Raw genomic sequence first — 13637 nt, 5'->3', positions numbered from 1 at the left:
TGCAATGTTTTAAAGACGGATAAATTGCTGCCTACGCATTAATATCACGAAATACTTATTAAATTGTTTTCAAACCCCCCATAACTTCATGAGGAATGAGCACAGGTAAATTATTTACTTAGATTTCATCTTGAGACTTTGATACGGCATTTTTCATTCCATAAAAAATTTCCGCAAAAAATGGCCGTTTGAAAGTCGAAATTGTTCTGGAGAAAAATTACCCCGAGCGCAAATATCCGGTCACTTTCTTTAGATGTCGGAGCAACAGTTAATCCAATGAAAATAATCGAAAATCATTAGAGTTAACTGAGAATATAATTGGCAATTATTTGAAATGAAATCGTCATCATCATCAGAATAAACTCTTCTGAGTCAATCCATTTGACTGTTAAAGTCTCATATCAATTTTTGGCAAAGTAATACAAAGTTTGTAGAATGGATGGTGTTCACAAATTTTTCCAAGATGAAAAAAAGCATAATATAAAATGTTGCTGTTACGACCGCTCTCTGCTATCAACATTGTTATTTAATTTAACTTGATTTATTTTAATTTGAACCCATTATTTTGTCTCAAAAACGACACAAAAGTTCAAAAATTAGACAATTTATAAAAAATCAAAAAAAAAATTCTTGTTACAATTGTTATAATCATTTGATACAACTGCAGTTCCAAATTATCTGTCCATAATTTTGCGATTGAAATCATTTACATATGTCTGGATTACAAAAATGCTCATTAAGCGTTCAAGCCGGAGCAAAAACTCATAGCTCTTCGTGAATTTCTCTGCCGAAATTGGTGGCTCCGCTGTTCAGAAAAACATTCAAGTCTTTCATAATCTCGTCGAAGCTCAGTTGCGAGTCTTTGTCCGAGTCGGCTTCTCGAATGAGATATTCGGCCTCGGCTTCGTGTGGGTCGAAGTGACTCGGTGCGATCCACTCTTTCACTTCATTCTTGTCCATTTTGCCGTCTCCGTTTTTGTCTCGCGAGCTGAAGAAGAAGTCGTACTCTCGGCTTGTGACGTCATTTGGAAATTCGTCATTGCTCTAAAATGGAATCTACCTTTTTAATTTAGGTTATCTTCTCCAATTTTGAAAATATTGCAATATCTAGAAAAATAACCATACTATCGGAGATTCTTGTATTACTACATTTGAATGATGGTTAATACCAATCTCGCTTACGGTTGTGGATCATGACCTAAATTAGAACTCAATTTGCAACAAAAATTACATCAAAATTCAAAAACATCTAGCTGTAGAGAAACATCTACCTGACCTGAACATCTTCATTTTTTAAAAATATTTTCAATGCTCTAAAATACCCAGCCCTAAATTTTTAGAACTGTATAATCATACTAAAGCTAAAACTGTATAATAATACTCAAGCTATGTTATTATACTATTTACTAAACTTCCGTAGTTTTTTCCTTTTTTTGTGTTCTTTCTGTACAAATTAACGTGATCGGAACCTTCTGTGCTAATTTCACAGTGACCGGCTTCTCTTCCTATCTGCAATGCTTACCTGTAGAATGGCGGAGAGATACTCGTCCACCGAGAGATTCCCGTCCGAGTCCCAGTCTAGATCCAGGATGGTCTCCTGCACCATGTGGAAGTGCATGTGAGGGAAGAGCTCAGGGATGGCGAATGCTCTGAACTCATTCACACTCAGTGAGTCATCCTGGTCCAAGTCCGCCACCTGAACAAAAAGAAAAAAAGCCAATCAGCTGAGTGATTATCTAAAAATAAAGATTCATAAAGATTAAATTTAATTGAAGGTATGAATCTAACATAACTTGTTAGCTATTATTAGCTTTTAGTCTCAGAAGATTTGTATCATGAGGCACAAATTTTATAGGGAAAATTGAGCTCAAAAATTTTCTTGTTTGCTATATAGAAGGAGTAAGACACCGAAAAGGGATTAGCTTAGACAGATAGCCAGATCGTGTGTTCGATCTCTTATCATGGCAGTGATAAATATAGTAACACTGAGTTGATCTCAACATATTACTATATTTAATATTTACCATTTCTTATTGTTCCGACCACTTAAAGTGGAGACGATCTTTGTTCTAGTGTTTCAGTTATTTGAAACTTATTACAACGCAAAATCAGGTATCACAAATAATCATCGGAACGAGTCGAGTGATATATCATATTGAAACATTTTAGTCGAAATTTGTCGTACTAAAGCTACAGATGCAGTTCACAACAGATATATAAATTTAATTTCTATAAAAATAACAACGATTTCAATTAATATATTTTTTACTAGACATGATTTTACCTCGATTTCAGGTCAATTTATCTCCACGTGTTTTCTGTTAATCTTTTAAAATTCTTCTATTTCATCTTATCAAATTACATTTGAGTGGCTCCCGACTGAATTATGTTCCAAATATAATTGAAATGACCACTCTAAAACATCAGAGAAACATACCATCAACGTTTCATTAAACTAAGCCACTTAACTAAAACAAAGAAACCTTACTTGCAATTTTTTTCTTTAAAACTAAAAAGTTGTATATTTCCTTGTTTTTTTGCAACTAATTTGTGATAGGCTTGCTGTTCGCTTTTGTTCCTACTGGAACATTAAAATTGGGTGTGTTTTAGATAGTTTACTTTTTTGTTTTCCTCGCAAAAGCAGGTACCACAAATAATCATCGGAACGGGTCGAGTGACATATCATATCACTGCCTTTTAGTCGTGATTTCAACGTCTTCGAACAAATTCAAAAACTATCCCAGTGTTGAGAAAAACCAATTCAAAACTTTTGAATTTTGGTATTTTTTGGATCAATTAAAGCGTTATGAAAACTAGGATAAGAGATTGCTGTGCAAGTAGCACAGAATGTCCAAACTCATCTCAGAAAAAAAAATTTAATGATTTTTTTTTGAAATTAGTGTCTTTTTTGAACATCGAGTGAGGATAAAACTATGCAAATGCGTTGATATTTAGTGAATTAAGCATACACGATTACAGTTGCCATCAAAAAGAAAAACTTAATAATGTTAGAAGTTCAATAATTCTTTTTTGCTGGAAAAGCGCTATATGTCGTTTTAAGTCGTTCAAATATTCATTGTGTCGTTCAATTCAAGACTGAATAAAATTATGCAGCTCCAATCACGACTAAAAAGGTTTTAACATGATATATCACTCAACCCTGTCCAATGATTATTTGGTGTCAGGACTATTTGCCCCAAGTCAATTGGCCCTATGCCATCTTGTCCTATACTAACTTGCCCTACATGGCAACTTGTCCTATGCCAACTTGCCCCACATGACATTTTGTCCTATGCCGTTTTATCCCATACTTAACACTTTTACTTGATTCATTGATGTTCAAATTGTGGACCAGCAAGTGCTAATGTACACTGGACTCGTTTCGAGATAACAAAAGACTCTAATTGAAAATATTCGAAGCTGACCCTAAAAAAGCATAATTTTTGGTAATTACACGCCAAACTTTGACAATAATCCACAATTAGCGCCTTTGAAACAAAATGAAACACGGCTATTCTTTCATTTTGCTTCATTGTTTACCATTTCATTTCGTTCTTAAACATCCACATAAATACTTCAACATAAATACTATGAGTCAACTTACGTGGGGAATATCTCAACGAAACAAACGAACGCTAATTATTGACGGACACGATTTCACAAAAACGCAGACGACAAAAACTACTGAGCACTGGAGATGCGCAAGATACAGTTCACACAAATGCCGCATGCTCGCCGTCACAGCAGGAGATGAACTCGTCTCAACAAGAAATGAGCACAGCCACGATGTTAGACCTGGGAAAATTGAGGCAAACCAGATCATGCATCAAATGAAAAAAGAGGCCAGGCAGCAAATTGTACCTGTTAATAGTAGTATAATTGCCACTTGTCTCCAGGAAGTAACTGATGAGAAAGCTGTTCAATTATCCTTGCCCAGTCGTGCAGCAATAAACAGAACTCTTAACCGCCAGAAACAGAACTTGGTCCCGTCCTTGCCAATCATTAAAGACAGGCATTTCATAATTCCGACGGAATATTCTGATTTCTGTTTATTCGACAGTGGTGTTATGGATCCAGAGCGAATTTTGATTTTCGGTGATCGAGATAATGTTCATGTCCTCCAAGTTCACAATTCTCTTTGGCTTTGCGACGGTACCAATTTTGGAAAGCAAAACAAAACTAAAACACACCAGAATACAATATTCCTCCACATTTTCATTTATCGGAACAATTAGTCATTCCGGCTGAAAACCGTGATTTTACAAAACGAACTAGTTTTGGAAGCTATATTTAGCGCTACTTTGACAAAAACTGTTTTTTTTTCAGAACAATTTCATGCTAAATTAGAAAAAAAAATCAAAAATTTGTTTCGTTTTAATTTTCTGAAGATAGCAATTGTCAATTATGTTTATTTGAGTAACGTTATACGCGTTTGTACAGTTTTTTTCATTACACCACGCAAGGTAAACAATACTAACTCAAAGAAATTTTTTTTTTCTGATTTTACTTGCAGTCTATATAAAACAAAATTACCAGTTTTTGAAGAAATTAGTCAAAGAAACCCTCAGCCTCAAGTTTCATATAAGAGCATTTTGGTTAAGAAAATTTGTTAGTTTTTATGAAAGTTATTGCTTAAGCCAATAACATTAATTGAAGCTGACCGTTCTAAATAAATAAAGTCTTGAAAACTCAATTTCAATGCATTAGAGCTAAAATCTTATTTCATACCATCTTGGTAATTAACCACAATAATCAATTGGACGACAACAACTGATCGTTAAAGAACCAAAAACTGCAAACTTAAGTCAAGGTATAGTGGTGATCGTCGCTTTTAAAGAAGAAGCTCAGTAAATTTTTGAATGATTTTGGAATCCGCTCCAAAAACCGTCACCTTGCCATTTTTTTCTAATGATTTAAAAGGCAAAAAGTGCACTACTTCAGAACTACTTTATTTTCAACCTGAAATCTCAGTCTGTCCGCGCGAAATGCCTTCTCCAGATCTCTGAACTGTTCCTGCGTGTAGTTTTTTGGTTCAAGGTCATCACTGTTCATCGAAAAGGTTAATGACCTAAACTCTTTCCAAGAAATCTGCTCATCCTTGTTTTCATCCAGAAAACTGAACCTGAACTTAATTGCGGTTTCCGCTGTGCGATTGTGAATTAAATCTATCCAGCTTTTTAGTTCACCTGTGTCGACTAAGTGGTTGTTGTCCGAATCCATTCGGTCGAAAATTTTGCGAAACGTTGTCAATTTTTCTTCCGAAGACATTTCGTGAAGAGGGGCTGGTTGCTCGTGTTTAACTCTTGCAAGAAGTGAGCTTGCAAGAACAATGCTTACAAGCACTAAAGTCAGATTAAATAAACTAGAAAAATTCATTTTCAGAAGAAGAAAAAGAAGAAATGGTTGTCGCTGAAGTAAGAGGAAAGTAAGCTCAAAGCTCAGATAATGATCTGCTGTTTGCAAAAATCAGGAGCCCATTTGAATTTGTTTTTCTTTCTCATCTTTCCAAACAAAGACTATTTGCGTGGTCGTGAAAAGTGACTTACCACAAATAATACCAGCAAATAATCTGCTTGTTCTTAGTGTTTTTTTCTTTCTGATCGGTTGTTTGACTGTGAACTACTCAAAAATCCACCCGGGTTTAGGTTTTGACTCAAAACATTCAGCTGACACACATAAACTGACACAGTACAAAAAGACTTCTACTTCAACTAAAACGAGAATCAGAAAACAAAAGCTTGATACGGAAAATTGAAAAAAGTTATGGATCTTTGTGGTACTTATTGAGAGATTTGCATCATAAGAATATACGGTTTTATAGGGCTAGATCTCAGATTTAAGTTTCACCCAGACAATACCCCCCCCCCCCCCCCCCAAACAGCCTCGGTTAAATTCCATGTTGCGCCATGTGTCGCCATTTTTGCACTTGGTGCTCATCGTGGGAAAAAGACCTTGTTTACGTTTGATAGCATTGCCTTAACTACATAATTAAGTTGGTTATTAGTTGGTTAGTTAGCTATTTACACTAAAAAGAGCCCTGGGTTCCAGTGCAAATAGTTTTGGTTTCAGTTTCCAAAAGCGGGCGGATTTGGTCGCAGTGATTTACGATTGGATCAGGCTGAGGTTGTTTATTATGCTAACAGGAAGCACAAACTAAACTCTTCCCAATTTCACAAAGACGCTCCTTCTGCTCATTTCTGCCTGCTTTTTTGCAGAGCCGCAAGCAAAAGTTTGAGAAAGACAAACTAATGTTCGCATTTAGCCTTTGGGCTGTTTTGCTTCTAATAAATTATTATAAACCGATTGTTTACAGAGGTTGTTATTATATCTGGCTCATAACCAAAGTTTATACCTAGAATTTTTCCACTTGGGCTACTTTCCCGTTACCCTTTCTCCGACGCCTTTCTTCTTTGCAGCAGGAGTCTGTAGCAGTTGCCGACGGCTGAAGTAAACTGCGTTCACGCCCCGCCCCAAACATTCGCAGGCTCCCACTTAACCGCTCCCGCCTGCCTCCAAATTTTGACTAAACTGATCTCATTACAGCCGAGCTCAGAGCGGAAACGACAAGATTTTCAAGTGAAAACATAATTTGTTCAAATTTTTATGGCGCCCAGGCTGAAATTTGTTGCTTGTAATTTGAACCTTGTCAGAGCAAATGATTCCTCTAACGTCCTATGATTATTTTGGCCCAAAGACCGGCGTTTTTCTGATTTGACAAATGCGTAGCTGCATGAATACAGCTGCAAAAATGTGAAGTTTGCGATTTTTTGGAGCTGTGAGTTTTAAAATTTTCCTCAAGTTTTACTGTTGATTTAATAATTAATTTTGGCGACGTTTGAAATGTCTTTTGGAATCCAACCACACCCAGAAATTACCAATGTTTCATTGACATGTGACTTATGTGTCCTCTGATATCTAGGCGCAGATCAGAGTTTTTCGCGGAAACAAGTACTAATTATGACAACTTCTCTGAAAATTTTCTCGTCATTTTAAAAAGACGAAATTGACACTTTGCCTTTTTTCTACATCGGGAAACAACGTTTATCGAACCTGCAAAAAGACTTTTTTGAAAATTTTTCAGTAAAAAGCTAGCATCATACAACCCAACAGCTCTTTCGTCCATATCCTTCATTGTTTATTGCCCAATTCGAAAAATTAAGAAATTAATTATAGCGGAGCTCAAATGTTACCTAAATCAAAATCCTAAACAAGATATCCAAAAAAGATGCGGTTGAACAGGAAGATTCTTGACACATTTCACGTGAGAGGCGTGAACTGAAGCGAAAGGTCTCTGCGAGTCTCTTGCCAAGATACGAAGAGTGTTAAATTGTCCCAAATTGGGCGGGTTCGATCAAGTATGAAGACATTTTACGGCTAATTGCGTTTATTCGGCCCCTAAAAACACTTGATTACACCCGCATTCAGAGCGGCTAGCGAGCCTCACCGCCAATTATGATAAATCTGGGAAAAGTTTTCCCATTGCCAGCTTCAAAGTAATTCCTCCCAAAAAAGTCCCGCTCAAGAGATTCATTTTCGGCAATACTATTTTTTGAATAACATCATTGCCGATAAAGAACTATTTTTCTTATGTATTTTATCAATATTGCAAAGGGATTTTTTCCAAATCAAAGCAATAGGCTTTAAAGTATTATGCTATGTGAGCAGTGAAAGATGTAGTTATGCTAGCAATAATTGTTATTATTGATATGAAAATAGTTTTGAAGGGCGGAATAATTGTATAAAAACCAGAATTAGAATAGCTACAGAGTAGCAACCCATCGTAGTAGTGATAGGCCTGCTTGTATTTGAGAGCCTCTTTGGAAGGTGTGCCGGGGTGGGGTATATGGACAATTTCTGACTCTTCTCTGGCTCTTAACCCAAATGGGCTGGGTTAGCCGGCTTTCCTTTGATGTGAAATGGATACCCTTTGATGTTACGTGTGGATCTTTAATTTGTATTGTTTCATTCCCACTTAATAAGTTGGTCTAAATTAGGTATAATTAGTTGGAACGGGAGCTAGGCGAAATTTTGCCTTTGAACCAGCTAAATTGCTGCCTAAGTGCGCCGCCGCCCTTCCCAAATACCTGTGCTAGAGTGTGTACAAGTGAAAGTAGCCCCCCAGAATAAACCACCCCCAATGTAGAAATGATAGCAGGGCGTGGTTGTTGCGGCTGTACTCGGAGATTAGCTGCGACGTTAAGCATCATAAAACAGTCATCTACCCCAAATCCGGATGTACACTTGAGAAAAACAGAGAAAATTTATGTAACCTCTGATTGTGATATTATCAAATTTTGACATCATGCTCTGTAAAAATTTCGAGCATATTCGTGAAAAAAGTTCATTTTTTAAAACTTACGACCAAATATATATTTTCGAGAAGATGCACAAGAGTAAGGTTTAATTAGAACCCGGTAGCTTAAAACAATTTAGGATCCGTTTCCCAAAAGACCAAAAGATCAAAAGACCGAAAGGATTTTCAACTTCTCGGAAAACATCAAGAAAGCGTTTTTGTCCAAACAAAAACTTTAGCGAGCCTTTTTGTCTTAACAAAAACTTTAGCGAATCCAAACAAAACTTTGTGAAAACGAGTCAAAATTTCAATGTTGGATCTAAACTTCGTATAAAATTTAGTTTGAAATTTTGAGATCAATACCTATTAAATGATACCAAAAAAGGTACCAAATCTTGTAGCCATTTTGTATGGTGAAACTTTCAAGCTCCAATGTCACGCCAATAGAAAACTCTTACCGGCAACAACCTTGAGATGAAGTGAAAGACTTCTCTCCAAATCATTCTGCATTCCATAATTTCACCCGATCTCCAATGAAAAATATCTTATTACTAAAACAGTAGCTGAAAACTTTCCAACCGCGCGTTTTGTTTCAAATTAAAAACATAGTTGTTAGATTAAAAAAAAATCAAAACTTCTTGTATTTTTTGAGTTTTTAATTTTAAAATTTGAAGTGAACGCATTTATCCGCTCTATCGAAAGCAGTTTAGTTATATTTAGCCTTATCTATTAACTATTAACTACTAATTATTATCTATTGAAAAACTCGGCGGTTATAAAGAAAATTTAATTGAAGTTTTAGGCTTGCCTTGCTCGCACTATTTCTTTAGAAGTAAAAAGGATAGCCTGGCGATGTGTAAATACAACAGATTGTTCCGACCACCGTCAATAAAAACTTCAATAAACGGTTTATATTTTTCTTCAAATTTTGGTTGATGTTTGTGCGTGTTGTAATGAAAGATCTTTATCAACGGGTAGAAAGATAGTAAATTGAGAATAATTGACTTCAGGTATTTCCGATAAAGGGATTGCCGGTGGCTGTGCAAGTAGCACAGAATTTTCTGACCAAATTCTCATTCAAAAATAGAAAGGCAATTTTGGCTTTAATTTGTCAAAACATGACGAGAAAACAAAAAAAAATCCTTAAAAAAATCAAAAATTTGTTAGTCAGCTCAGTTTTTTTCGCAGATAAATATTTTTAATTTGTTGATGTTTTTATTTCCAAGATTGCGCTTAAAAAAATTTTAAACTATTTTTACCTGACCAAACTAACATTTCATGGCCTATCTGTCTATAAAATATCAGCTCGCTGGCTTCATTTGCTCGAAATTAAACTTAATACCAAAAGTTGTAAGCCAGTTTTTCTCAAAACTCGTACTTTTTTTCGAATTTTAATATAAGTTTGTTCAAATCACGACTGAAAAGACTTTTATATGATATATCCGCCTACTAACTCTGATTATATTTTGCGGAACCTGATATTGCGTGGAAAACAAAAAAATGAAAAAAAAAACTAAAACACCCAAATACAAAGTTTCTCCCTTTTTCAAATGGTCGGAACAAATATTAAATAAATGAAAACACTGTACTTTTTCAAAATAACTTTTCTGATCAACTCAAATTTCGTTGTTGATAACTAAAATTTGTAGTCCATTTAGTAAAATAATTTGTAGGTAACTTCAAAACAGAGAGGAGAAAAAAAAGATTTTTAAATATTAAAAAAACTAAAGTCACTTGTTTTACTAATGCTTAAGATGTCTAAATCAACTGATAAAGCATATCACACAAGTACGCTCTTAAAAAACACGGGAAAAACTTGATAATTTGTGGATCCTGATATTTCGTGGACGATAATTTGTGGATCCTGATATTCCGTGGAAACAAAAAAAAACAAGCAGAAAACTAAAACACACCGGAAGGCAACGTTTCTACCACTTTCAGTTGTCGAAACAGAAAAAATACTTCAAAATGATAGCCTGACTTTACTACCTTATAAAAGCTATAACTTTTTGCAGTACTTATAGGATGCAGGATACTGTTTGCAGGATACAGTATACAGGAAAAAATGTACAAGATACTGCATACAGAATACAGGATATAAGATACAGTATCCAGGATACTGTATACAGGATACCAGATACAATGTACAGGACACATTGTACAATAAACATGATGCAGAATAAAGGATATTCCCGGTCTGAGGTACTCGACTCATGGTTCGACCGAAATGGTCGAACGATGTCCGTTTTAGACTTTTTGAGTCGAACGATGTCCATTTTCGACTTTGTTTGACTTTACCGGACATTGTTTGACTTTTTTCGACTTTGCTCGACTTTGTTCGACTATACTGGACATTGTTCGCTTTGTTCGACACTATCGGAAGTTTTCCGGTTTTACCGTGAATTAGCCGAAGCATCCTGAACTTCAACGAAACACGGACATCATTTGACTGTTTCTGTCAAAACCATCTGTCAAAAACCTTTGCCTGGGTAGCCGAAAAATATAATAGAAAACTCATGATTCGACCCTGTTCGACCCATGTTTGACCCATGATTCGACCCTATTCGACCCATGATTCGACCCTGTTCGACCCATGATTCGACCCTGTTCGACCCATGATTCGACACTGTTCGACTCATGATTCGACCCTGTTCGACTCATGATCCGACCCTCCTCGACGCACGATTCGACCGTGTTTGACTCATGATTCGACCCTGTTCGACTCTATCGACCCTGTTCGACTCATGATTCGACCCTGTTCGACCCATGTTTCGACTTTGTTTGAATATAGTGTTCGTTCGACTGTCTTAATTTGCCACGAAAATCGGACTCCGTTTGACCGTGTCGGTCGAATCATGAGTCGAACACCTCAGCCCGTGTTGTATACGGGATAAAGTTTGTAGGATTCAGTATAGAGAATACAGGATACAGGATACTCAATACAGGAAACAGGGCGAAGTATTCAGTTTCGTTACGGGATAATTCTTACAGTTTTAAATACAGGTAGTTTGATCATGAATACTGTTAAGGTGGATACAAATAATTAGAATGGAAAGGATAAAAGGATGGTTGGGAAAGGTTTTCCAAATATTGGAAAGGTAAATCCACCGTTTTCATGTAACCAATGTTCTAAATTTTGTTGTTGGATTTCCCTTACAATGATGAAATACTTGCTTTTAATCTGCATTTGCATGATATTTGTTTTAGCTATAGATATCAGTAGCGGATTTAAGGGGGGCGGGGGGGGGGGATCTGACCCCTCTCTTTTCAGGGGTTCGTCTCCCTGCCGACCCAAAGGATCCCCCCTTTGTACTATTTTGAGATACCCATTTTTGGCAGGCTGACCTTAAAATTTTTCTAAAGAAAATCAGCCCCCCCTCTCGATAAATTCCTAGTTCCGCGCCTGATAGTAAAAATCAAATGTTCTGGCAAGATTAATTTTTAGTTCTTTTTATTAAACACTATAGCAGATTTCACTTACGTTTGCGGAATTTGCTTACATTTGTGAATTTTGCTTATCTTTTCAGAATCGTGATTCAAGTTGGTACTTTTTGTTTTTGCGTAATCAACGTTTTAACTAATGTGCCGCTAAAAATTACCTTACTGAATGTTCGCGAAATCTATTGAATTTTGTAATCTGAATCCATTGACAATTGGCAACACGTTCAAAATTGTCTCTGGATTCTTCAAATGGCGTACACACACCAAAGGGAGCGCCTATTCAGTGCAAAGTTTGACCTCATAATATTAGGCTGCATATTTAAGAATTGCTAGATTAGTCAAATGATATTTGAAGGCTAATAATCATTACTCATTCAAGTTTTTTTTTATAGGCACAATCCAAATTGTTCCAAATAAAGAGCAGCGGAGCAAAGTTTCGTTCTTCGGCATCCCGGGTCGAGGTCGGGGACTTAGGTCGGGGACTTAGATCGGGGACTTAAATTGCTACTCAAATGGGTATGTTGCGACTTTGTGCGACCGAAATATTTGCGCGACTTTGCGCAACCCAAAACAGATATGTTGCGACTTTCTGCGACCCAAAAAAGGTATGTTGCGACCATTGCGACTCAAACTGGGTATGTTGCGATTTTGTGCGACCGAAACGTTCGTGCGACTTTGCGCGACCCAAAACAAATATGTTGCGACTTCCCTGGTCGAGTTTTGCGATTTCTGACTCGACCGACTCGACCAAAAAATGGTAAGTTTCGACCGTCACGGCCCAGGCGCGATTTGTTTCGACCGACTCGATCCAGGCTGTCTATGTGTCGACCATATTCGACAAAGGAAAAATGTTTCGACCGAGTTCGACCGATGATTTTTTTCGACCGAGAAGAATTTCAACCTAGAAAAAACCTTTCGACTTTGTTCGACCGAGAGAAAACGTTTCGACCGAGTTCGACCGACAAAGAATGTTTTCAACCGAAAAAAAATAATTCAACTGCGTTTGATGCAAGATTTTCTCGACTGAGAAGAGTTTCGATATAAAAACGTATAATTGAAAAAAAGAACCTATTTTTAAAGTGTATGTCTGTTTTAAAAAATGCTTGTATATAATTATGTTTTTGTGTAAGTATCTAATTGAATCAAATACATATGTAAGTGAAGAATGAGCATATTTTTATAATGTTTGTATGTATAAAAGGATGTTTGTATTTAACTATGTTTTTATGTAAGTATCTATATATGTATTTATGTGTGTTTGTATGTATGTATGTATGTATGTATGTATGTATGTATGTATGTATGTATGTATGTATGTATGTATGTATGTATGTACGTATGTATATATGTATGTAAGTGTATATGAAACTATGTATGTGTGCAAGTATGTATGTTGGTATGTATGTAAATTTTTATGTATGGATATATGTGCAGATGTATGCATGTATCTATGTTTGTATGATTTTATGTATGTATGTTTTTATGTTTTTATGTATGTATGTATGTTTGTTTCATTTAGTTTTTGTCTTTTTTTGTTAATATTCATTTAATTTTTCTGATTTGTAATTGATTTGAATGACTTCTAATTTTCAGTTTTTGTGGTAACGATTTTTTTGTTGCCCTAAATAGATTGCTAATATTTTATTTGGGACCATGTGTAGGCCTTCTCGTGGCGGTCCTGTATTTGATCAGTTAATATGTTGATCAAGCTAACTGCACATTAAAAATCCATATGTACCGGATGATTTTGTAACGTGCATAGGTATAACTCTTATGAAAGCAAAAAATCTTACAACAATTTCATTACTTAAGCTTTGCGCGACCCATGTTGCGACTTTGCGCGACCCATGTTGCGACTTTGCACGACCCAAATTAGCTATGTTGCGACTCTGGGCGACCCATG

At 36.0% G+C, this 13637-nt stretch overlaps 1 protein-coding gene across 1 annotated transcript; it reads right to left on the bottom strand.

Annotated features, from left to right (window-relative positions):
• Nucleotides 1-615: 615 nt before the first annotated feature.
• LOC134844340 (reticulocalbin-1-like) lies at nt 616-5436 on the bottom strand. Its single transcript, XM_063860977.1, has 3 exons — nt 4960-5436; nt 1523-1696; nt 616-1044 (listed from the first exon to the last, which is right to left on the bottom strand). The coding sequence occupies exons 1-3, from the start codon at nt 5374-5376 to the stop codon at nt 763-765; spliced, it is 873 nt and encodes a 290-aa protein (XP_063717047.1). The 5' UTR covers nt 5377-5436; the 3' UTR covers nt 616-762.
• Between the last annotated feature and the right edge of the window lie 8201 nt (nt 5437-13637).

The sequence above is a fragment of the Symsagittifera roscoffensis genome, chromosome 4 (assembly GCF_963678635.1).
Source record: "Symsagittifera roscoffensis chromosome 4, txSymRosc1.1, whole genome shotgun sequence".
Lineage (NCBI taxonomy): Eukaryota > Metazoa > Xenacoelomorpha > Acoela > Convolutidae > Symsagittifera > Symsagittifera roscoffensis.
Note: the sequence above shows the minus strand (reverse complement) of the source record. Positions and strands in the feature narration are given on the sequence as shown.